The 25,791-nt window shown below is 37.6% G+C and overlaps 1 protein-coding gene across 11 annotated transcripts in view; it reads right to left on the bottom strand.

The window, feature by feature from the left end:
- Positions 1-25,791, bottom strand: part of Rapgef6 (Rap guanine nucleotide exchange factor 6) — a 187,270-nt gene that overhangs the window by 85,133 nt on the left and 76,346 nt on the right. For 8 of the 11 annotated variants that reach the window (XM_035447727.1, XM_035447722.1, XM_035447723.1 and 5 more), the window contains one exon: positions 7,004-7,135. The exons of 1 other annotated variant lie outside the window; for it this stretch is intronic. In XM_035447727.1, coding sequence (XP_035303618.1) covers positions 7,004-7,135 — 132 coding nt within the window. Of the gene's footprint in view, positions 1-7,003; positions 7,136-18,283; positions 18,433-25,791 lie in introns of those variants that run through there. 2 more of the 11 variants (XM_035447725.1, XM_035447728.1) reach the window with 2 other exon arrangements.

Here is a 25,791-nt window from a genome sequence, read left to right as displayed (position 1 = left end):
AGGTGGGGTCTTTGGGCAGCCATAAACTCATAAAGTTATTAGAATCCTCATGAGTGGGACCAGAGGGAGTTCATCCAACTTCTCCTTCACATGAAGAAATAGCTAGATGATATCATCAACAGATTAGCAAGAGGTCTTTCACAGGATACCAAATCTGTCAGCACTTTAACCTGGAATTTCAGCTTCCAGCTCTACTCTTTGTGAGCTACCCAGTGCATGGCATTTTATTATACCAGCTTGAATAGACTATAATTCTTTACAGAGAAGAAATTCTATTCTATGACTACCATGCACTTGTAAACTATAAAATGAATAGATGAATAAATTTAACTGGATGTGGTGGCTCAGGCCTACAATACCAACTTATGAAAGACTGAATGTAGGGTAAAAGGGCCAGCCAAAGCAGGCCAGCCCACTTTGACCAACTGACAGCAGAGCCAACTCTGCTCCTGACCAACTGAAACAAAGAGCACCCTAAGCAGGAAATCAACCAATCCCTGAGTGCCTTGACTCTGAACCCAGAGCCAGTGAAAGAAACACACCCAGGATTTGGAATCTGAGGGAGAGAAATAAACACTTTATCCCTGGGCCCAGAATCAAAGAAAAACACCCTGACTTTGAAACTAGTACCAGAGAAACACCTTGTCCCTAGAATAGGGGCCAGTGAAAGAAATATGCCGGGCCCTAAAATTAGAGCGAAAAGGCTAAGAAGAACCAGTGAAAGAAACACAGCATGCCCTGAAATCAGAGCCATCTCTGCCCTTGACACACCAAACTAACCAATCCCCGAGTAGGAAAACTACCCAATTCCTGAGCAGAAAAACCTCTCCCAGCCGGACGCTGGTGGCGCACACCTTTAATTCCAGCACTCAGGAGGCAGAGGCAGGCGGATCTCTGTGAGTTCGAGGCCAGCCTGGTCTCCAGAGTGAGTGCCAGGATAGGCTCCAAAGCTACACAGAGAAACCCTGTCTCAGGAAAAAAAAAAAAAAAGAAAAAGAAAAAAAGAAAAAGGAAAAAAGAAAAACCTCTCCCAAGGAAACTCTGACCCCAAGAAGCCCGGCTGCCTGTTCAGTTGCTGGCTGTCCTTTACCACCTTGGCAGAGGTAGTCACTCTCCTGAACTCCTCCTTCCCAAATAATCTCTTTCTCAAAAGAGTCTTGGGTGAAGATATTCATTTGCCACTCCGAACAGAAGAAACTTGCTGGGCCATTCCCTTAGTGGGACTGAGCAAGGCTGAGAACAGAAGAAACTTGCTGGGACTTTACCTTAGCCGGCTGACCAAGTCTGTAGCAGAAAAGTAACAACTTTTCGAAGGACAGGAGATTGCTACATTTCTGCAGGGGCTTTCCCTTTAGCTGACTGTAGCTGAAAAAGAGCTGAGGAAGCTGGTAACTCTGCTAGGATGTTCCCTTAGGGGAACAGAGCAGAGCAGCTGTAAAGGCCCTCTCTAGGAGAGGAGCAGGATTGGTATAACCTGTCAGGAGACCAGCCCCCACCTACCCTGGCTTCAGGTAGCCTGGCTTCCTGATAAGTCAAGACACCTTTCCCTCCAGGGCTAAGCTCCCCTATTACAGCACTACCTCTCCAAAGCTGTCTGTCCTATTGTGTCTCTAAGTAGCCTTGCTTCCCAGTAAGTCAGGACACCTGTGGCGCTCAAGCTCTGTAACACTCACTTACACTGAATCCATGAGTTCTAGACCAGGAAGGGTAAGATGGGGGTGGGATGGCTGGATGGCCGGGTAAAAAGAGTAAATACTAACATTCAAACAGAAAAGATTGGCAATAGGCAACAAAAATAAACAGAATCATGGGGACTAGAATGATAATATCAAGAGATGGTAGAAGAATGAGCACTTATTTTTGTAGCATAGTTAGCAAATCAAGTCCTAGGCAGCAGATCCTCTAAATGGATTAAGCACAGAGGAAAACATAGTAGGGGTCTGGTAGGACAAGTATAAAACTTTTGGCTTTCCTTTCCTGTCATATATACTTTTTGTACTTAAAATTTGGTGAGAGTATGAGTTGATTTTGTGATGAGTTGGCAGTCACCAAATAAACCACCAGAAAATATCCCCTTCCTGACTGCAGCTATATAACCATAAAGCTACAGCAAGAGGTGCCATAGATTGTAATGAAAATGTTATACAAACTTATGAAAACCACATTTCAAATTGAGGTTTAAGTGTTAAGCCAGAACCTCATACTTTCAATGCTTTTCCTTTGAGCACTATCAAGTCCAGGGTTTCATTTAACCCTTTTCAGGGAACACTGAGCTCCTCTTTGTCCTTTTGGTCAGTTAAGAATTCTGTAAAATGAAATCTTCCACAGTTCTGCAGACCAGGATGGCCCCATCCATAAACTCTCCTCTGCCTTACAGACGGGCATTTTAATCATCAGGGATCTTTTCCATTTTCCTCAAAACCAATACTGGTACTTACTTCAAATATAATTCAACTTTTTTTTTTTTATGATTTATTTCTAAGTGTCCAAACTGCTTGACTCAGGCAAGAGAAATAAGAACAGTAAATCATAAACTTTCATCTGCAAAATTTTATTTAGATGATGCAAAACACCAAGCTTGCAAGGTACTATTAAAAAGCACAATGGAAAAAACATAGCTAAGAAAAGGCAAACATGCTGAAGGACTAGCGTGTGTCCTGTCGTGAAGCCAACTCTAGAATGTAGTGGAAGAATAATGGAATATAGAGCCAGATGGCAGAGGGTAGTGGGAAGTGAAAGGCTTATAATTTGTAGCGAACAGTGCAAAGTGGGTAATAATGAGGTACTGAAATTTCATTAACAGAGAACTTTTTAAGCCAGCACATTCTTACAATGTTTCAAGTAGGAGTTTAAATTAAATGACAGTGTGTGTGTGTGTGTGTGTGTGTGTGTGTGTGTGTGTGTGTGTGTAGGGGAGAGTAACTGAGCCTTTGATAAGGATACAGTGATGGGGGAGGTCCTTCTGTGTATTTGTTTGTCTTATTGGTTGATAAATGAAGTACTGTTGGCCAATAGGGAAGCAAGTTAGGCGGGACTAGGAGTCGAGGAGGATACTGGGAAAAGTAGTAAAGTGAAGTCTTGAGATCTAGGAAGGAAGTGAGATAGCAGGCAGACTCAGAATATAAGCAGGGACAAGCAGGAAATCACTTCCTTCCCCTCCCTTCTCTGGAGCCGCCATGTGAGCCCAACAAGAGAGGATGCATGCCACCGGCATCCTCGATCACATAAGGCTTTATGAAATATATAAATTAGTAATTATGGGTGATAATTAAGACTGAGCTAGCAAGTAAGAAATCCTAGTCATTGGCCAGCAGCATTGTTCCTAATATTAAATCTCTCTGTGTTATTTTGGGCGCCCATGTGGTGGCAGGGCTTGGGCGGCTTGGCATCAAGATTTATCGTTACAATACAGATGGTATTTTTTTTATTTAAAAGATTCATTTATTTCTATTTTATGCATATAAATTTGTGTATGGGTGTCAGATCCTGTAGCTGGAGTTACAGACAGTTGTGAGCTGCCATGTGGGTGTTGGGAATTGAACCTGGATCTTCTGGAAGAGCAATCAGTTCTCTTAACCACTGAGCCATCTCTGCAGCCCCCCACATGGCATTTTTTTTTTTAATCTGTATTTTTCTTAATACTAAGGACTAAATCCCAGGACCTTCTTGTACATGTTAGGCAAGCACTCTACTGTAAAATCACAAATTCTCTAGCTGTCTTTCTCTCCCAGAAATCAGGCCACACCTCATAGCAGCTCAGTCTCTCATCAGAGATGGTACGAAAGTACACTGTGTAACAAGCTAAACTTATGGTCTTACCTAGTACCTGCCTCCATGTCCATAGCATGAAGCTTGTCTACCCTGTTGAAAAAAAGAATCTGAAATAATCAGGAACCTCCCCTCCCCCCATCATTTTGAAGTGAAAGGTCTCTCTCACACCCTCCCTCCTCACTTTGAGGAAGAGTCATACTGTACAGTAGTTTTAGCTCCCATTACAACTTCCCTCAAGATCTGAAGGGAAGCCCTCCTTCTCACAGGCTGTGTCTCTTCTAATGGTATTTTTAAGGCCTGAAGTGACATCCCCCATGGTCATGAGGCACTCTCTCCTGATAAAGCCCACTTCTAAAGGGTAATTTTGTGCCAGCTCTTTTCTGCTAATCTGCATTTTTAAGTAACATCTATGACTGAGTGACACCCCGAGGCAACATATGATATTCTTAAAAGAAATGTTAAAGATAGTGGCTGAGAACATTTAGCAGAACAAAGCTAATTGGATAAAAAAGAAAAGAAAAGCAACACTAGTAGATATGGTACACAAGCCTGGCAAGATGGGTAATAGAGATGAAAATTAAGGGATTTTTTAGAAGTCTATTTCTTTCCCACACAGATGAGGATGAACAGGTCTGAGTCTTGGGCTACTTACAAGGGAGTTAATTTGGTTTCCAGCACCCAAGTGGCTCAGAACAATCTGCAACTCCAGATCAAGGGAATCTGATGCCCTCCCACTTTTAGTTCCCAAGAGCATGCCACTCAAGAGTACAACCCACACACAGGGATGGAGATACATAGAAATAAAATAAATAAAATAAAATAGAAATAAAACTATTCTTTAAAAAAAAGTACAAGCTTGTACAATTGTCCTGCTGTAAGATAAGACTAAAGTTAACAGAAATAAGAATCTGGAAAGAAGCACGATGTACTATCTTAATCATTCTTGGGTGAAACATAGAAATTCTATCTAAGAACATGCTAGCATCTTAATGTATACATTGAGCTAAATTTTAAGCTAATATGATAAAAACATTCACACTGGAACTTTAATTGCAATCTTCATTTTAGACTGTGGTAAACACTTTGGTTTCTTTGAGGCTAGGTTCTTTTTTTTTCCCTTTTGGTTTTTTGAGACAGGATTTCTCTGTGTAACAGCTCTGGCTGTTCTGGAACTCACTCTGTAGACCAGGCTGGCCTCGAACTCACAGAGATCAGCCTGCTTTTGCCTCCCAAATGCTGTATTAAAGGCATGAGCCACTGCTATCCTGTGGTTCTTTTGTTTATAAACCACAATACATAAAAATTCCAAAGAAGGTAGCGCCTAAGAGTATAGCCTCACATTTGGCTACATGAAAAGGAACAAACAATTTCTTCATAACCACTATAGTTTTTTTTTTAAACCTCTTCCATCTCTGCAAAGTAAAGATACTTTCATCATTTCATAAGACTTTGCTTGCACAGTTACATGCTAAGTGTTCACACTTAAATACTTCAAATTCTGGAATATTTATAACCATAAAATTTAACTGTTGTTGGCTCAGTTATTGGCAATATTCATGTCTGACTAAAAGGTATATTCAAGGATTTAACAAGTACTCCTCTAAAGGTAGTCTTGGGTCCAGTACTAACATTTAACCTTTCTTACCTGTTTATTCCCTAGGCTCAATTAGGAACACACATGCACACACACATGATTTTTCTAAATATTTCTTATCCTATACATGGTCTTATTAAAATTGCAGGTCTAGAAATTTTATATTTTTGAGGTCTACTGTACCATTCTATTTTAATTCTGTTTAGTTTCTTTTAGATTATTTCCTTTAATCATTTTATCACACATTTAAAAATTAACATTTAAGTTTATTCTATTTAAGACATACAATATAAGAATTCCCTTCTACTTTTATCTTTGTTGGCTTGTTCTGCTTTGTTTTATGGTGCGTGATGGACAGTTTAATTGTCAACTTGATATAATCTAGAATCACCTGAAAAGGAGTTTCAGTGAAGGACTGTCTAGATCAGGCTAGCCTGTGGGCATGTCTATGGAGGATTATCTTGATTCTGCTGAGGTGAGAAGACCTGACCAGGGCATTTTGACTGTGTAAAAGTAGAGAAAGAAAGCTAAGCACAAGCATGCATCCATTAACTCGGTGTTCTACCACTAGGCTTTAGGCTATAAGGCCTTAAAAAACTTAGGAAACTGCTCTGGACATCTGACACTAAAGACAGCATTACAGCCCAGCATGAGGACTTAACAAATCAGCACTTGCCCAAACCAAATTTGGATTTAATCCAGTGGGATTGTTCATGAATTCTCTCTGGCTGTAATCCTTTCCAGAACTCTCTTTTTATTTTAAGGATCACTGGTGTGTGTGTATAAACCTCACTTAGTTTGGAATGTTTTCTGTTCAGTTTTAAAAATGGGTAAGTCCATAATTACATTCCTTATTTAACTTTCTATCTCATTCATGTTATACAGGATAGAAGTTTGATGATGCAAAAACAACCCTTACTTTTTTTGTTTTTTACTTTTTTTAATAAATTTTATTTCTATGATTATAATAAAAATCCATAAGTGTAAGCTACTGTTTCAAAAACCTTCCTAAAAACCGTGGCATGATGCCTGTAATCCCAACTCTCAAGAGGCTGAAGCAGGAAGACTGAAATTTTCAGGCTAGCCTGGGTTACGGGGCAATATTCTATTTTACATAAACACATAGATCTTTCTCTTCTATATCATATACACTCTATAGCCTATGGATTCAACTGGATAAAAGAAAGAAAAGAAAATCCCACTGTCATATACTATTGGATAGACAGACTGCCTCTTTAATCAGGCTGATGAATCTGAGACAGTATATAAAACATACATTCATTGCTGAAAACCCTACACTTGGAATTTCACACTTGAAATAAGACACATGATCATCTAGCAGTGACTCTCAACCTTTCTAATGCTGGGACCTTTAATACAGTTCCTCATGTTGCAGTGACCCCCCAACCATAAAATTATTTTCATTGCTACTTCATAACTGTAATTTTGCTACTGTTATGAATCATAATGTAAATATCTGTGTTTTATGATGGTCTTAGGTAACCCTGTGAAAGTGTCATTCGAGACTCCAAAAGAGCCACAACCCACAGGTTGAAAATCACTGATCTAGAGGATAAGGGAAGGGTATTTTGCAGAATAAAAAAGTGTGTATGCACAGCACCCAGTCTAAGGTATTACCTGGTAGATATCGGATAAACTGCTGCTCCCAGAGTCACTAGCAATGCTACAGCCAGACTGACTAGAAGACACATGAGTCACCTGTGGATGAGGGTTGTCTGTGAGGTGCATCTTGGTAAGATCAGCGGGAAGCTGAAGGAAAAAGGAACTTGAGTTATTCTGAATGCCAAGCTTTACTTATTAGAGTTCTTGACATAATGGAACTTTACAGCAGTTTTATGTACACTGTTCAGACCCCTTGAATAGAAAGTCTTCTGAACCAAAGTCTTTCATTCTTAGTAAAAAATTTTTGGAAATAATAAGAACCAAACACATTTTCTAAAACTGTTGGGCAATTCTAACAGAGGCAAGCCCACTGAACAGTTTTTCAAAGAGACTACCATTAGAAAATATACTTCAGGAGACATTCAACCCCTTTGTTCATCCAAATAAAAGTATCAGTTTCAGGCTGGACAGACAGCTCAGTGGTTAAGAGGTCTTCCAGTGGACTTGTGTTTGATTCCCAGTACCCACATAGCCGTTCACAGCTGGCTGTAACTGTAGTACCAAGAGATTCAAAGTATTCTTCTGGCCTCCATGAACACTACATATATATGGAAAAACACCCAAACAAATAAAATAAAAGGTTTAAAAACAAAAACTAAAGCAATGTCAAGAGTAGAAAACACACACAATACACAGACAGACACACTGGTAGCATGCCTGAATAGAATTAGTAGTAATATTTGAGATTATAGAAGAATACTTGCAGGCAGTTAAGACTTAAGGTTTACAAAATGACTGTATACAAGATTTAAAATTTTTCATAATCTTTGTATTATGATGTAGTTGGCTCCTGAAAAATTTTTGTTGGTCAAAATTATTCAATGAGGGACTGGAGAGATGGCTCAGCATTTAGGAGCACTGGTTGCTCTTCCAGGGGTCTTGAGTTCAATTCCCAGCAACCACATGATGGCTCACATCTAATAAAACCTGGTGTCCTCTTCTGGCATTGCAGGCATCATACATGCATGCAGAACACTGTATACATAATTAATAAATCAAAAAAAATCAATGAATGTCTGTGTTAAGTGCAGAGACAAAGAAGAACAAGAAGGACATGGGGCCAGAAAGATGGCTCGGTGATTAAAGGTGCTTGTCTCTTCAAGTATGAAGCTTGAAATGATTCCCTGGACTCACAACAGAATAGAGAGAACCAAGTCCACAAGTTGTCCTCTCATCTTCACATGCCTGTCATGGTGGTGTGTCCATGTGCACACACAAGTCAACAAAATGTAATGAAAAAATAAAAATAAATAGGAAATGACTCTATCACTTGATAGCTAATATACTACTACTATTATCAAGGATGCAGACTGTACTGTGAATTTCATACCATGAGATTAAAACAGGTATCTCATAAGCAATGCTATCGAAGTTAAAACGAGAAAAAATTCACTATGCTCCAAAGCAGCCACTGTTTTAAGTAAGAGAGTCACCACCCATCCATATAATTTCTCTTCAGTTTGCTACTCACCATCATTAAGTAAACCTAAAATTTGAAATAAGTTTCCCTGTTGTACATACTTATTGTATTTTACAGCTATTTTAGGAATACAGACTATAGAAATTGCACAGACAAATTATACAATGAACTACTACTGATGGGCTAAGTAATTCAGAAAAATGACATTACTGCGATGAAGAAAAAAACATCACACACAACATAGTATCAAAATGTGCAAGGAAAAATGAACAAGAATCAGAAAGGACAAATATTGTCTGATCTAACTATCTAAATTATATGTGGAACCAAAGTGTTTCAAAATTCACAGAAGCAAAGGATAAAACAGTGGCTACTGGAGGCTGGGAGTAATGGAACTGTAAAAGTTTCATACAAGGAGAATGAATTTAGTCACGTATTATACAGCACAAGTAATAATCATTGTAAAAAATGTATTACAGATTTCTAAAATCTAAGATTAGATTTTAAATGTTCTAACCAAGAAGAAAAAAAATATTTTATATGATGGGCAGGCTAACTAGTCCTGATTTGATTATTTCACAGTATACACACATGTCAACACATCATCACAACCACAGTTTTCAATTAAAAGAAAACTTAAAAAATGTAAGTGAAAGTAACAGTGGATAATGAAGGCACACTCACTCTGTGAAATATTAGTACAGCTTTCTCTACAACAAAAACATAAAACGTGAACATAGTTAAGAAATGTCACCTACAGTGTGTATACACAGACCATAACTCAAAACTACAGAATATGCATTCTTTAAGGCAGACATAAAATGTTTGTAAGAGTAAGGGTGAATAAAAGTTAACACTAAAATCATACAGGGAACATTCAGTAATCATGTGCAAAGGCAGAAATAATCAAGATTATTATTATTAATTATTAATCAAGGCATAATGATAATAAAATAACCTCTCAACAACTCAAAAACCAATAATATCACATTAGAAACAAGAAAATAAAGGAACTTCCAGAGGCATCACTTTCCCTGACTTCAAGCTCTACTATAGAGCTATAGTAATGAAAACAGCTTGGTATTGGCACAAAAACAGACAGGGTGACCAATGGAATCGAATTGAAAGCCCTGATATTAATTTACACACCTACAATCACCTGATTTTTGGCAAAGAAGCTAAACTTATACAATGGAAAAAAGAAAGTATCTTCACCAAATGGTGCTGGCATAACTGGATGCTGACAAGTAGAAGATTGCAGATAGATCCTTATCTATCATCATGCACAAAATTTAAGTCCAAATGGATCAACGACCTCAACATAAATCCAGCCATGCTGAACCTCTTAGAACAGAAAGTGGGAGGTACCCTTGAATAAATTGGTACAGGAGACTACTGCTGGGCATAAAAAGGCAACGGACACAGGCCTAGTGGAACTTCCTGAGGCTGGCTAGAGATTGGCGATCTGTCTTTGGCCTATCACTTCCTCATAGGAGTGACTCAGAAAAACTGCCTCTGCCCAGCTACTGCTATCATGGTGAAATATTATTGGCCCTTACACTTCACTCCATCTGGAGGTCCCCACCCACTTTCTCAACCCTATGTTAGTACCTGCCTGATGCAATAAAATGAGATCCTGCTTCAACAAATCTCCCTACTCAGTGTGGTTCTTTCCTACACTCACCATCCCGCTCAGCCCCAGGAGGAGATCGGCTGGACGGGCCCTTCCACAGCCCTACCTGCCGGAGGACCCCACAGACCACTTCATGAACATAAAGGCAGTAGCACAGACACTGAGATCGACAATTAATAAACCGAGAAGCTTCTGTAAGGCAAAGGACACAGTCAACAAGACAAAACGGCAGCCCACAGAATGGGGAAAAGATCTTCACCAATCCCATATCTGACAGAGGAGGGCTGATTTCCAAAATATACAAAGAACTCAAGAAGCAAGTCACCAAAACACCAAATAATCCAATTAAAAAGTGGGGTACAGAACTAAATAGAGAATTCTCAATAGAGGAATCTAAAATGGCTAAAAGATAATTAAGAAAGTGCTCAACATCCTTAGCCATCAGAGAAATGCAAATCAAAACAACTCTGAGATACCATCTGACACCTGCCAGAATGGCTAAAATCAAAAACACCAACAACAGTTTATGCTGGAGAGGATGTGGAGAAAGGGCTACACTCCTCCATTGCTGGTGGGAGTGTAAACTTGTACAGACACTTTGGAAATCAGTATGGTGGTTTCTCAGGAAAATGGGGATCAGTCGACCTCAAGATCCAGCAATTCCACTCTTGGGCATATACTCAAAGGATGCACATTCATACAACAAGGACACCTGTTCAACTATGTTTAAAGCAGTGTTATAGCCAGTGTTTGTTATAGCCAGAACCTGGAAGCAACTTAGATGCCCTTAAACCGTACGAAGAATGGATGGAGAAAATGTGGTACATTTACACAACAGAGTACTACTCAGAGGAAAAAACACAATAAAATCTTGAAATTCTCAGGCAAATGGATGGAACTGGAAGAAACCATCCTGAGTGAGGTAACCCAGTCACAGAAAGACAAGCATGGTATGAACTCACTCATATATGAATATTAGACATAGAGCAAAGAACTACCAGCCTACAATCCACACCTCCAGGGAAGCTAGGAAACAAGGAGGACCCCAAGAGAGACATACATGGTCCCCCAGAGAAGGGGAAAGGGGACAAGAGCTCCTGAGCAAATTGGGAGCACTAGAGGAGGGGGGAAAGAGATAGGAAAGAGAGAAGGGGAGAAGGGGGGGAGGAGAACATAAGGGATCAGGAAGACTGAGTCGGGGTAAGAATAGAGGGGAACAAGAAAAAAGAGATGCCTTAATAGAGGGAGCCATTATAGGTTTAAAGAGAAATCTGGCACTAGGGAAATGTCCAAAGACCCACAAAGATGACCTCAAGTAAGAATCTAAGCAATATTGGAGAGGCTACCTTAAATGCCCCTCCCCTAAAATGAGATTGTGACTACCTTATATGCCATCCTAGAGCCATCATCCAGTAGCTGATGGAAGCAGAAGCAGACACCCACAGCTAAGCACTGAGCTGTACTACTGAAATCCAGTTGTAGAGAGGGAGGAGGGATGAGCAAAGGGGTCAAGACCGTGCTGGAGAAACCCACAAAAACAGCTGACCTGAGCAAGTGAGAGCACACGTACCCCAGTCATAAAGCTGGGGAACCAGTATTGGACTGAACCAAGCCCTCTGAATATGGGTGTCAGGAGGCCTGGGCAGTCTATGGGACCTCTGACAGTGGAACCAGTATTTATTCCTAGTGCACAAACGAACTTTCGAGTCCATTCTCATGGAGGGATAGTCTTTCAGCCCAGATACATGGAGGTGGGCCTAGGCCCTCCCCCAAATAATGCGACAGACTTTTTATGATTCCCCAATGGAAGGCCTCACCCTCCCTGGGGAATGGATGGGAGTTGGGATAGGGAGGCTGGAGGTGGGGCATGAGAGGATGGGAAGGAGAGGGAACTGGGATTGATATGTAAAATTAAGATTGTCTCTAAATTAAATAAATTTTAAAAACAAAAATATCTGAATGAAATAAATACTACATATTAGTATCAGATTAAAGTGATTTTCAGATGGGTGTAGTGGCACACAACTGTCATCCTAGCCCTCAGAGACAGACAGATCCTAAGAACTAACTGATTTAGTCAGCCAGCCTACCCAAAACCGCAATCTAGGACTCAGTGAGAGACCCTATCTCAAGAGTATGGCAGAGAACAACAAAGGAATACATTGGGTATTTTGCTCTGTAAAGGTACATGCAACTCTCACTCCCTGCACCCATCTGCTATATACCACAGATACAAGATTTCTACAAAGACAGAGCAAGGAGGTCACTTCTGACAATAATGTAATCAACCAAGGACAGAACAAGGCTGCAGACTTGTAGTGTACTGAGAAATCTTAACTCCTACCAGTCTCTGAAAAGAAGTAATTTTTATTCTTCCTACTTTACTGATGAGGGACTGAGGCAGTAAAACTGAGCAGCATGCTTAGTCTTGTATTCAAGTATGTAGTGGACAAGGATTCACACTTGAGTCTCTGATTTTAGCATCTCACTAGGCTGTATTTTATGTTAGGATCACAAGCGGTAACACAAAGATGGAGACAGACAGGGCAATGTTAAGACTTTACACAGGAATTTCCTGAACCTCTATAAAAGAGAACAGCTATGACAAGACAGTAACTGCAGTTAACACTTTACATGCTCCTTAGGTGGTTCATTTGTGAACAGTAACAAATGCATTCTATATGCCTTTACATAGATTTCCACATCAGAGCATCATGAGACCAAATGAGGTAGATGCAAGAATCAAAATGAAGAACTTTTATTCCTTTTTTTCATGATCTTTCACCAGACAACCTGATTTATGTATTCCATAATCCTTCTAACCCATGAAGCTCTGTAAACTGTTGTTTGTCAGACTCCTTCATATATTTTCTATCTCTGGACTTGTGTAATTTGCTGTCAAAGTTTCACATGGGGGAAACTCTTGAATACAATCAATACAGAAGTATAAAACCAGTTGCTGAGTGAATAAATTTTGAAGACTTAAGGAATCCACAGGTGCAGACAACTTTTTGAGGGAAACTGTGCAAAGGCTCAGGTATCTAGACTTCTTTGTCTTTTGGCTCTACCAACTATCTAAACATGGGGTCACTTAGGTTAAGACAACAGAAGAAATGGCTAGAATACACTGTTCATCTTGCCAGCAACCAGAAAAACAAACCCTTATTTTGCTCCATCAGACTAGCAAACAAAATAACTGGGATCAAGCTTGTATAAGAAGCTGAGAAATTCATAGAAAATAAAATATTTCTGTATTTTTACTTCATTTTTCAGAATGCAGAACTTTTGACTCTTGGAATTTTACAATATTCTCCCCTTTCCCAATCAAACAAAAGCTTTGTGTAGTGGTATCTACCCTGCATACAGCATCTATGAATGACTGCATCTGGTTCTCAGCACTGCTGAGATACTGCTGTGATACTGTGATACTGCTGCTCAAGTCTTTGTGGATTTCTGAACAAATAATACTTCAGCATTGAGTCTGTATTCCATATAGTATAGAATCTCCAAAGCTGTATACTACTCTAAGAGATACAACCAGAAAAGTGAAAATTAAACAAAGGGTTCTGTGGATGAACAAATTGAAAAAATATTCTTTATGTCCCTCAGCTCTTTATAGCATAAGCAGTCCTTCAATACAGAAATCTATTTTATACATAATTATTCAAATTTATTTTCCCCATTGGCATCTTACCAGTGTAAGAAATACTGTTTGAGGTAATCTCGCATGGTCAACAATCCATGTTTGAAATACTTTTATAAAGCAACTAGTGCTAGTCAACAAACAGTCATGAAGAACACTTGCAGCTCAGCAGACGGGGAGGGGTACAATTAGAATCAGGCACCAATATTGCAAGATAGTTCTATGTCTGACTTCAAGAATAACCTGCCACAATCAAGAATTTGTAACAGGGAAATATCTAAAAAGTATGGTATCTGAAATATCTGGTTCCTTACAACCCAAATCCAAGAACTACTTGAGAAAGATAATCAAAAGGTGCCAAAGTATGAAACAATAACAATTCTAAAAAGTTTAAAATTTGTGGACCCCTTTAAAGGATAGCAACTTGTCAAAAATCAACTTTAAGTCTAAGCTGCATTGTTAAAGCTTCCTTTTCAAGGTATCAACTACTAGATTATAGAAACACTTTGTCAGAAGCCACTTTTCTATGCACCAAAATTGGTAAGTTCCCACACACTGCTTTCAGGAACACATTTTAGAGCTTGATGCTAATTAATGTACATATACATTGCTAGTATGCCTAGCTGTCTAACTTCCCATTTGCAGATAAAGGATTCTACTATATATCCAATGCTAGCCATAATCAAAACTCAAGTAAAGTCTTGGTGTGTAGGGGATTAAAAATTACTGAAATATTAGAATAACAAAATGTAATTTAGAGAATTATGCTTGAGATAAGTCATTAGGATAATCAAGACTAAACATTAAATAAAAATAGCAAACACCTAGAAATGTATTATGGAAAATACTAAATTAGGTGATATGTGGTTATGCCAGACTATGATGTGTTCTAAGGGTAAAATACTGAATTTATAGTACATGGCACATAGGGTAAACTATTTCAGTACTAATTATTACATGATGAAATGATATTTTGGATAAACTATATATGGATTACATATTATATATAATGATTAAAATTAATGTAACCTAATTTTTATACCATGTTTATGTTAAATGGCATTGAGTTTAGAGATTTGATGATGTATTCAGAAACGGCAGCAGAGCAACACAATTCAGGCAAGGGTACAGAGAAGGACGGTAAGATCATCATCTCCCTCCTCTTTTTTTTTTTTTTTTTTTGGCTGTCCTGGAGATGGGACCCCAGGCTTTATGCATGCTAGTTACATCTCTGTACCACTAAGTCATAACCCAAATCCCAGATAGCATTCCTGAGCACTTACAACTCCTGCTTTAAAGTGAACCCCTGAAGAGTTAGTTTTAAGGAAGAAAGTATAAGAGATTTTTGGACCTTAAAAACTACTCTAGAAACATTCAAGATGAGAAGAAAGTCACAGGGATAAGCCCAATGCAAGGCCTAATTAAAAGGTGGAGGTGTCGTCAAATTAAAATTATTAAAATTAAGTCACCAAAATTACAAGGGCCATTCAGTATAGGCCAAAGTTACACACACAGAAAACTGTCAGATGACAATGAAACAGAAAGTTAAAAATAGATTCTAAGATCTAAAAAGCAGCTTTCAACAGAAGTCTGACCCTAGTATCTTAGTGGTCTTTGGTGTAAGATGGTAGAGACTGTAGCACCAGTTCTGAGGCACATCAAACTCGATTTGTACTCATTTTTTAAAAAGTGAAATTTAAATGCTATTAAACCATTTAAATAAAATCAGTGTTTTTCCATTTGTAGACACATCCTTTCTCATTTAAGTATTTTTTAAACCATGGAGATTTTAACCAATCTTTGCTGATTAATACTTATTAAAGGAAGAGGAAATCAGTATAAAAATGGGACATTATATTGTCCACTATGTTGTGGTCCAAATACTGTAGATAAGTGAAATAAGGTAAAGGCCAGCCATGACTGATAAAGCTAGCTGTTAATTAATTTTTGTCATTGGCTCCCAGCTGTAGAACAGATAAAAGAAGGAAAACAGAAGCTAAAGCACAATTGCTTCTCCAATACAGAGATAGGCCACCTCAATCAAGCAACCTTATCCAATCATGAAAGGAGCACCCAGCTAAAAATCTCTTGAGTAAAGCCAATCCCTGGAAATGAATGGACCAAAGACAAGAATCTATATGCGGAGAAAAAAAAATCACTTCTATAAAAACCATCACTAAAACAGGTAATTAGAAAAAGCATCAGTTATGAGGCATCAGAAACAAGTAACACAAATGGTTACAAACTAAAAATTTAACACATGCCTAGCACTGGTTACAAACAATGAATTAGTAAGTTAGAAAAATCAAGCCGAAATAAATATTTACGGAAATTATTGGCAGAAAAGAATGAGAGAAAATGAAGGAGTTGCAATGTTGATAAGAACAACTCCCACTAGGTTTGGTGCACATGCCTTTAACCCCAGCACTTGGGAGGCAGAGGCAAGCAGATCTCTTTTGTCTACAAAGCTAGTTCAAGACCAGGCAGGGCTATGTAGTGAGATCATATGTCAAGAAAATAAACTGTGGGTTTTTGTTTTTGCTGTTGTTTTTTTTCTTACAAATAAAGACAAACAAGACTCATTGGCTTGAAAGAGTCCTCAGAGAGCCAAGAAATTAAAAACAAAACATTTTGATGCTTGATAAAATTTCATGGATAAAAACCTAAACAAAAACCTAAAATTACAAACATTACACTAAAGTTCAAACTTCTCATACCAACAGTAGATACCAAAAGTCATGTATTAACTCCTCCAAAAGCTAAAGAGAAAGGACGCTGAGGTTATTTTACATACAACTAAATAATAAAAAAGAATCATTAAGTAAAAGTAAAAAGAGTAAAACAAATTAAAAAATCCAATATGGGGAGAATGAAAATCATTATCTAGCCAAATGTGTTTTAACCACAGAGTTAATTTTTTTAAGTTAAAAATTATTTAATGTGTACTGGCGCTTTGCCATGGGTGTCAGGGTCCACAGGAACTGGAGTTACAGTTGTGAGCTGTCACGTGGGTGCTGGGAATTGAACCAGGGTCCTCTGGAAGAGCAATCAGTGCTCTTAACCACTGAACAATCTCTCCAGCCCATGAGTTAAATTTTATTTATAACATAAGAGATGAGGGAGACAGAAAGGAGACACATATACATATAAATAATTTATATAGGAAAGAACCCATCACAGATACTTAATGAAAATGTAGATTTGGATCTTTAAAATCCCCTTTACCCTTTCTACACTTGTTAAACGATTGTTTAAGAGTGACAACTAGTACTCCTCCCCAAGGTTTTTATGTTGGGGGAGAAAATGGGAAGTCTTCCAAAACAACTCCTATAACCCATTCTTAAATTTTTTTATCTGGTTTCACCCAATTCCCTTCCATACACAGCTTTAAATTTTAGTAGTGCCAATGTTATTGTCAGCAGTGCTTGGGCCCCACAGGTGACGTCTGCACTGAAGTGGCCACCCTCTTTGTATGTGCAGATGAAAGCATTAATTGTGTACCTAGGCTCCTTTCCATCTCTTTATGCCACAGCTAGCTGTTTGCCAAATGGATAGTATGTTTAAATGTCCTCCCAAAGAGCATTCAGGAAAAAATGAAACGAGCTAGGCCAAATAAACAGTATAACACAGTGCTGTCAAAAGTATTTTCCCCTTAGTCACCATCAATAGCAAACCTTTGAAACAAAGACATGATTTCAGACCTTCCTATGAAAAGCCTCCAGTGTGCCACAGTCTAAAAGAATCATAAAGAGATCTTGACATATTTAAATTCAACATTTAAGCATTCTCTAAAATACTTAGTCTTTTGTTTTGAAATTAATATACAAGGTAAGAAAAAGAGCTCCAAACACTGTAAGTAGCCACTGTCAACAATAAAACTGAATTGTAATAGATAATTTCAACAACTCAGCATTTTGTTATTTTGACAGCTAGGATGTTTGCCTTAAAATGACAAGTGGTTTTAGTTATTACTTTGAAAATAGTTTGGAATACTGAATATTTTTTACATAATTAATTTCATCCACAATTTTCCTTATGCTATTCCTTAGGAATGAACACACAGTTTAATAAAACAGAACAATTCATTTCTAAGTTATCAGGTAGCAGCACATTACTGAGCTGTGTTATATAAGCCCATGACTAGAACAGTATGTCTAAACACACCAGCAATTTAAGGTAAAGAAAAAAAACAAAAACAAAAGCAAAAGAATGGATCAAGTTAAATATGGTCACAAGTAATTTCAGAAACATCATAGCCAAGAGTGATGATTCTGTCTGAGGTATATATCTCAGATGTATATTTAAGTCTGCAAACTATTAAAATGAGTCTTTTCAATCCATCTCAGAGGCTGTATTAGACTTTCCCTGAATTAAATAACGAGTCAAGGCTTTATAGTTCTTATTTTTAAAGTTTAAAAATTGCAAATAAATAAATGAATCGAAAAAAATAAAAAAAATTGCAAATAGATCTCATTTAGAATCCAAATGTAATTTAAATTTAATGTTTAAACTATATCAATAAAAATAATAATTACTTACTTTGGAGGCCCATGGCTGAAGACAATTGGCATAACAGCGAACAAGAAAAGCCATTTCCCTGGCTGGAGGAGGTAGTTTCTCTTTTAAACCAGAGCCACACTGATGAGAATGCTGTCAAAATTCTGCTAAGTTTCTTTTTACAATCCATATACCATTGTTGTCATATGGCAGCTCCTCCAACCCTCTTTACAAACAAAAATCAGAAGCTTTTCAGAGAAGCAGAGTATTGTTCTAAGTATAAGAATTCTCCTTAAATGTCACTTTACAAGCAAGTAACTAACATCTAATAAAGATGCTTAGATTTCTGGCTCAGTACACATAGTTACATGCATCCTCAGGCACCTGACACAGACATACACACTGGCAGCACAGAAGCTAATACCATATCTATCCATCAAAGCAAATAAGCAATATGCATGGAATCTGTGTTCCCGGAATCTGTGAAACCTGTTTTCTTTGTAATGTGGCTGTTTTTCCTTCAACTTATTTCATTCTGAAGAACAAGCACCACAGAGTCTTTTGCATCAGAGGCAAAGAAAATGCTGTATCCTTAAGATTATAGTCTCTTCTTTAGATATCTTTAAATGCTAGAAAACAACCCTCTCCACAAAACCACCCACCCACACCCACATACACACCCCCCCCCCACACACACACCAACCCAACCACAAAGCAAATGGTGGCAAAGACAATGCTCTAACAGGTTTGTCCTGTAGATGTGAGAATATCCAGAATTCAAGCAACCTTCTGTTCTCCCGAGCACTTTCACAGCTCTGCAGTACCGCTTCTGGTTCCAAGGCATCAGTAAGGAAGCACTGGTGATCTAAGTCTGCTCTTTCTGGATAACATGCATATACGATGCAGCACAAAAAATACTACATCTTTTGTGAAAGCAAGAGTCTGTTAGTGTCTTAATTCCTACTGTCCTTGCCTGCTTCACAGCAGCTCCCTAAGGAGAAGCTCCTATTGATTCTATGCCCTGCAGTAAGATGAAATATCTAATAAGAAGGAAAGAGAGTGGGAGGAGAATAGAGCTAAAAGGATGACATCACCTGTGCAGAAAGCCTTCACAAACTGCATTAGATCAATTGGCTACTGTATCTGCAGATGTAGCCCAAGAGCAATTTACTGAACACACACACACACACACACACACACACACACACACACACACACACACACACACACACACGCACACACGCACACACACACACACACCCTTCTGTGAGACATGCTGGCATGTTAAATTCTGTAAGGAAAAAAAAAAAAACCTGGCTAACATAACCTTGTTTTATATATAGTTTTAAAAATTCATTAAAAATTCTGTACATTAATATCCAGTTGTATTTGGGAAGCCTCTTTCCTAACATTATTTAAATTTAACACAGAATTGTTCTCCCAAGGGAAAATAATTTGCTATAGTAAGATACTACTGAATTCCAAATACATGGGCAGTCTGGTTCAGAGATGTCACATCAAAGTAATTTTAATACCAAAATTCATGGGTTTCTGCATAAAATGTGCTATTTACTGAATAAATGTTCTGAAGGTTTAACCTTCAAGCCCACACTAAATTAGCACTAAAAATAAAAACAAGCACTAAGATTTATATGTAAACAGATTTAAATAAAAACAATCCTTCTGCAAGGGGGAATAAACCAGACAGGCACAATGTGTACCAAATCCTTTGAGGAAGAACAATCTATATAATATGGCACTTCACTGCAGCCCAATGTGCAATTCCTAGAAAGAGACAGCCGGCAAAACACAAAATGAATCAGAAAAGACAACAATTAAACCTACTTCTGATTCGAGTGTGGAATTAAAGGAAGCTACCATATTTTTTCTTTAAAACTTAAAGAAAAAATTTTACCACACCCTCCCCAGTAAGAAAAGCACATGCCTGGAGCAGCCACCCTTTCCTTTATGCTTCTGCTACACAGCTCCTACTGCAAATACACCCACCTGGCACTTTATCTCCTAATGGTGCTTCCCAATGTGTAGAGTCCATTTCCCAAGTATAGCCACCTATACCCCCAGGCAGCAAAACTGTGAGTCTAGCAGTCAGCAAGAAGAGTAAAACAACTTCTCCATATACATCATACACATCATACACATCTTACACACACACACACACACACACACACACACACACACACACACACACACACACACACACACACGTTTTCTCAATTCCCTCCGGAGAAGTCTCAACACAATGCTCCCAATCGGAGATATGCTGCCCCTTATACAACTAGAATTTAATGTAATAATGCTATTATTTTGAGCACATTGCCATGTTTGCAAAATATGATTGTTTAAAAGCCTATGAATTATGTTCTTAAAAAAAACCAATCCTTTCCCATAAAATTTACAATCAATGTAAAATTTGTTCTGATGAATTCAAATAAACACTAGTTTCCTGATAAACCATTTAATACTTGGATAGACTTGATTTTCAAGAACTAAAGTATTTTTCCAATTTAATAAATATAAACTGTAAGTTGGAATTCCAAAATTACAACTTTAAGTACAAATGAAAAGCATTTACTTTTTAAATAGAAAAATGTGGATAATTTTTTATGCTAAAGATATATTTCTTAAAGAAAAATTACTAAACACAAAAATTAGTTTAACAGAACTCAAGAAATATTTTAATTATAATGCCAGACTATGTATTTATGTAAGTGTTGGTAGGATAAATGACAGCCAATCAAAAGCAAAATCTGCAGTGGCTCCTTATCCCTTTTATAAATAGTGCTGATACCTTTGACACAAAGGAGGACCTCAAGCTGGGCAAGGAGACAGTTATCTTTTAGCTGCTGCTCAGGGAGTGAAATGTAATCCACTAACACCATATGTCAGACCTACTACACATCGACCTCAATAAAGGATCAAAATATTCTTTCTTTCCTCCTCCCCCCTCTCCAATTTGGCTGGCTTACAAGTGAAGATGACATCATCTTGTTCTACCAATTATTTCATACTATTTGCTATTCCAGAAACCAATATAGTGCAAAACCTCATGAAGTAACAATACCAGGAGAGGAAAGAACAGGTCAAACTATGCTCAGCATGCAAACAAGCAGTGTCACAATACTCCCCCCTCCACTATTCACATATAATGATTAACCTTTTAATTACCAATACAAGGTCAGTAATTTGTTAAATAACCAAAATAAATGCTTATGTGAATCAATCATTTCTTATGAATATAAAATTTACAATTTATCATGATATCATATCATTATCAAGTGAGGTCAGTGCAGCAAGTGATGGAGTCCTGATTCATACAGTTTAGATCATCACTACTGAGGAATACACTTCCGTTGCATAGGAAGCACTAGTTTGCTAAGCCACACAGACACAATCTTTAGCTTTAAAAGGAGCATTTGACTACTGTGAGATCAAGCAAAGTTTCCAATAATTATGAAAGTTTTTTTTTATAAATATGTGAATGATCTAGTTACCAAAATTGGCTATCTGTATATATAATTTATAAACAAAATATAAACTGGAATATTGGAAATTATGCTGCATAGAACACCAAAGATGAGGTTCTAAGAGTTAACACTATAAACATGCTTTATTTCAATTACTGATGACACTAAAACAGAACAGAGAAAAGCTTATCATAAACAAAGGAGAGCTAACACACCTACAAGGCAGTATGAAAAATGTAACAGATTTGCACTAATTTCAGGCATGCAATCTAACCCCCTACCCCAATTTGCAAGTGAAACAGTACAAGCACTAGAAATGCCAAATGTCAAAAGAGAGAAACAAAAGTAAAGCTGTTATTTTTACAAAATAAAATGGACAGCCATTTCTGCATTTTATGTAAGCATTTGGTATTTGAAACAAACTGTGAAACACACTGATTTTCATAGTAAATCCGACTGAAGTAGTTTAGTACTGAAAAATAAATTAATGATGCTACTGCAATGGTCAGTGACTGCACACCAGCTTCTATAAGTAACCACATGCTGTCCCACCCTCTTTCCTTCTCATGCTTCAGAGAAATGAATCTGTAGTTAACAAACATGGTTAACTCTAATTATGTTGCCCCTCAGTAATTAATTTCTGCCTTCAAGCTGCTTGTCCTATCTACTCAACATTCCCAAGGAAGCGAGAATCAAAGGAAGTCAGAGTATCAAAGCTTTCCTTCTACTCTTTTATAAGAAACAGTATTCTTCAGCACGCCTGCTATCAAAAATCCTTGTCAAAGCCATGATAAGTCCATATGTACTATGAAATATGATATATCCTTAGGGAGTGATTGAGGAAGAAAGAACAAGGAGAGAGAGGAAAGCTGTCATCATCAACGAAGGTGATGTAAGCTTCTATAATTAGAATCAGTGAAACTGAAGGAACAATAAAAGGCACCACCATGCTTCCACTTTGCCTACCCAAGGTAGCTGTACCAGCCATTTTTTTATATACATATGAAGGAACATATTTTGCACATAGAAGCCGGCCAAGTATATATTACTATGAACACAGTTTTAAGACAGCATTTCTTTTAAAAAACAAACTGTCTAATAATTTAAAAATCCATAGACATGAGAAAATAAAGTCTCATTTTAAAATTAAACTGCTAATTTTAATATTTTATCTGAACCTGATCACACTACTACCTCTAATTTAAATACATCATTTTCTTGAACTGTGAAAATTGAATACAGAACACAGTTCTTAGTGAATAGAGAACAGATCAATCTAAAAAGCAGTAATAATCAATGTTAATTTGTCTGCTACTTAAGAAGCTGTTATACTTGTCTACCTGGAATTGTGTCACAAATTATCCTTAGACTGCTAACATATAATAATACCTGAGTTAGTTTAAACAATTATCCAAAGAGCTATCTTTAGCTACTGCTGTGCAAACAGTCACAAGTATGATAATCTTTCTCATTCCGGGTCCCTGAGCACATTCACACAAATACCATCCTTAGGGAAGCAGGAACTGCCCCAGAAGGCACAGTATGCCTGACTGTCTTCCTCCCTACACTACTAAAGTTCATGTACAGTGACTAATAAAAACAATTAAAATATGACTACTGAGAAGTTGTCAATATTTATACAAAAAGGCACTTTCATTCTTTTAACCCAGCAATTTAATTTCTATGCATTAATCCTAAGGAAATAGCCAGTCATTTACAAATTTATGCATAAGAGTTGTTTGTCAACAGAAGAAAAACTATAAGAGGCAAATATGTAGCACAGTATGAATGCTAAAATGATACTTTGGAAAATTTTTAAATGACAAAAAAAATAAAGGCAACATATACAAGCAGTTAGCATCATCAAATATAAAGGCCAATAAACATTCCTTTGGGGGGCTGGAGAGTGGCTCAAAGGTTAAGAGCACTGGCTGCTCTTCCAGAGGTCCTGAGTTCAATTCTCAGCAACCACATGGTGGCTCACAACCATCTATATTGAGAACTGGTGCCCTCTTCTGACATGCAGGCATACGTGGAGGAAGAATGTTGTATACATAATAAATAAATAAAATCTTAAAAAAATTCCTTTGAAAGTCACTGCCAATTACTGTTTCCAGCTCTGAGGACCATGCCTTAATTTCTTTATTATTCTTCTATATGTTACATTTCTAAAAGAAGCATGTATTTTACCAAAACTTAACAGCTCTTAAACTAGTATTTCTCTCACTTAATGTCAATTTTATCAATCTTTTTATCTGTGGACTCACAGCCCTGCAGTATGAGCAGGTATGAGCAGCTCCCATCAAGAACTATGTTACTTTTCAGGACAGTGAACCAAATTCTACTAGGAGATATAAATAGTGAATGAACGAATGCATGAATGCACGCATGCGTAGACACACACACACACACACACACACACACACACACACACACACAGAGAGAGAGAGAGAGAGAGAGAGAGAGAGAGAGAGACAGAGAGACAGAGAGACAGAGAGACAGACAGAGACAGAGAAGAGACAGAGACACAGAGAGAGATCCTTGAAACTGTTTAAGATAGAAAACACCAGAAACATGACAACCTGTGTACACAGCATTCTGAGTTGTAAGTAGGATGAGAAGAGCTGCAGGCCCTCAGAGGCTGGACTTCACATTTCTCAGTAGCAGGATGATCACTACTCATTGCTTTATATACAAGCAAGACCAGCTCCTGGTACAAACTTCCTGGTTTTTAGATGCAAGAGAAGATTGACTGTTCAAATTTTATTTTTATAAATATTTATCAAGTACCAAATATAATTAAGAAGAATTAAGACGGATGAAGTCCACACGTACAAAGATAAGATTGACAATTTCTTCACCAAACTACTACTATAATTTAGATACTTTAGTTCTCCAGAAGACTAATGTAATAGGTATGGTTACAACTTTTGCACTTTAACCTAGATAAATGTTTAAATTGCTCACTGAGGCTCCATGAAATTACCTCAGTAATGTGAATTAAAGTCCTTCAGTATCTCAAGAGTGGTAGCAGGCAGATTTCCATTTCTAATCATAGGAATGAACTTACCACAAGACAAATAGACTAGCGATGTCCATCGAGGTACATGAACATCACATCACAAAAGCAAAACACGATGCTGCTAAAAACCTTAAAACCCACACCCACATTTACATAGTAGCATCTTGCCATTATTCTATGCACCACAATAAAGGTAGTAAGGTGTCCCATAATCACTTCTTATACACCTGTAATGACAGGTGTGCCTGAATCTCCCCCAAACACTTTCTAAATCACTGTAAGACAGAGTGGGAAAAAAGGTATCACCATGGAAATGAAAGAACTGCTTGCTGAGTTAGTAATACGTGTTCCTAAAATGCAAAAGAACATTCCAGAATGCCACTGCATGCCTACCATTCACATTATCACAGAACAAGACTGGGGAAAACAAGATTTGTGATGAAATGTTAGCAAAAGGAAACCCTCCAAATGTGAAGCTATAACCCATGATGCCACCACAGAACTCACTTTCCATGTTCTTTTGGGAAAAGCTAAATGCTTCCACACTTGTAAGCACTAAAATAAAGCAGAGGGGAAGACAACCAGAACCTTACTCTGTCTGAGAATATGAAACACACCATAAGCAATGAGAACAACAAAGTAAAAAAATTTAAAAGCCTTTAATAAAAGACTAATGAATAGTGATCTTTCCTATTGAAGGGGGATGGCCTGAGATCCAGTTAAAATGACAGGGTACATATTAAAGGTCCACACTGGTACAATGCAATAAGACTACCAAGGAGAAGAAACTTAACTTCATAACTAAAGCACATAAGCACAAACTAATTTTTAAACTTTTAAAAGAATGTCCGTATTTGTGTTTGGCTTGGTCACATTTCTATAAAAGCATTATAGATGTCTAATATTTCAGAGATTCATTTTAGATCAAAGGTACATTTTAGTGCTTAGACTGATAAAAATCAAGATGCTTCATGTTTATTAGTTCAGGCTTACTCTTGGAATTTAACTCACTGTAATACCAGCAACATTCAAGTCAACACACA

Source organism: Cricetulus griseus, chromosome 7 (assembly GCF_003668045.3).
Source record: "Cricetulus griseus strain 17A/GY chromosome 7, alternate assembly CriGri-PICRH-1.0, whole genome shotgun sequence".
NCBI classification, from domain to species: domain Eukaryota; kingdom Metazoa; phylum Chordata; class Mammalia; order Rodentia; family Cricetidae; genus Cricetulus; species Cricetulus griseus.
This window is presented reverse-complemented; position numbering and strand designations above follow the sequence as displayed.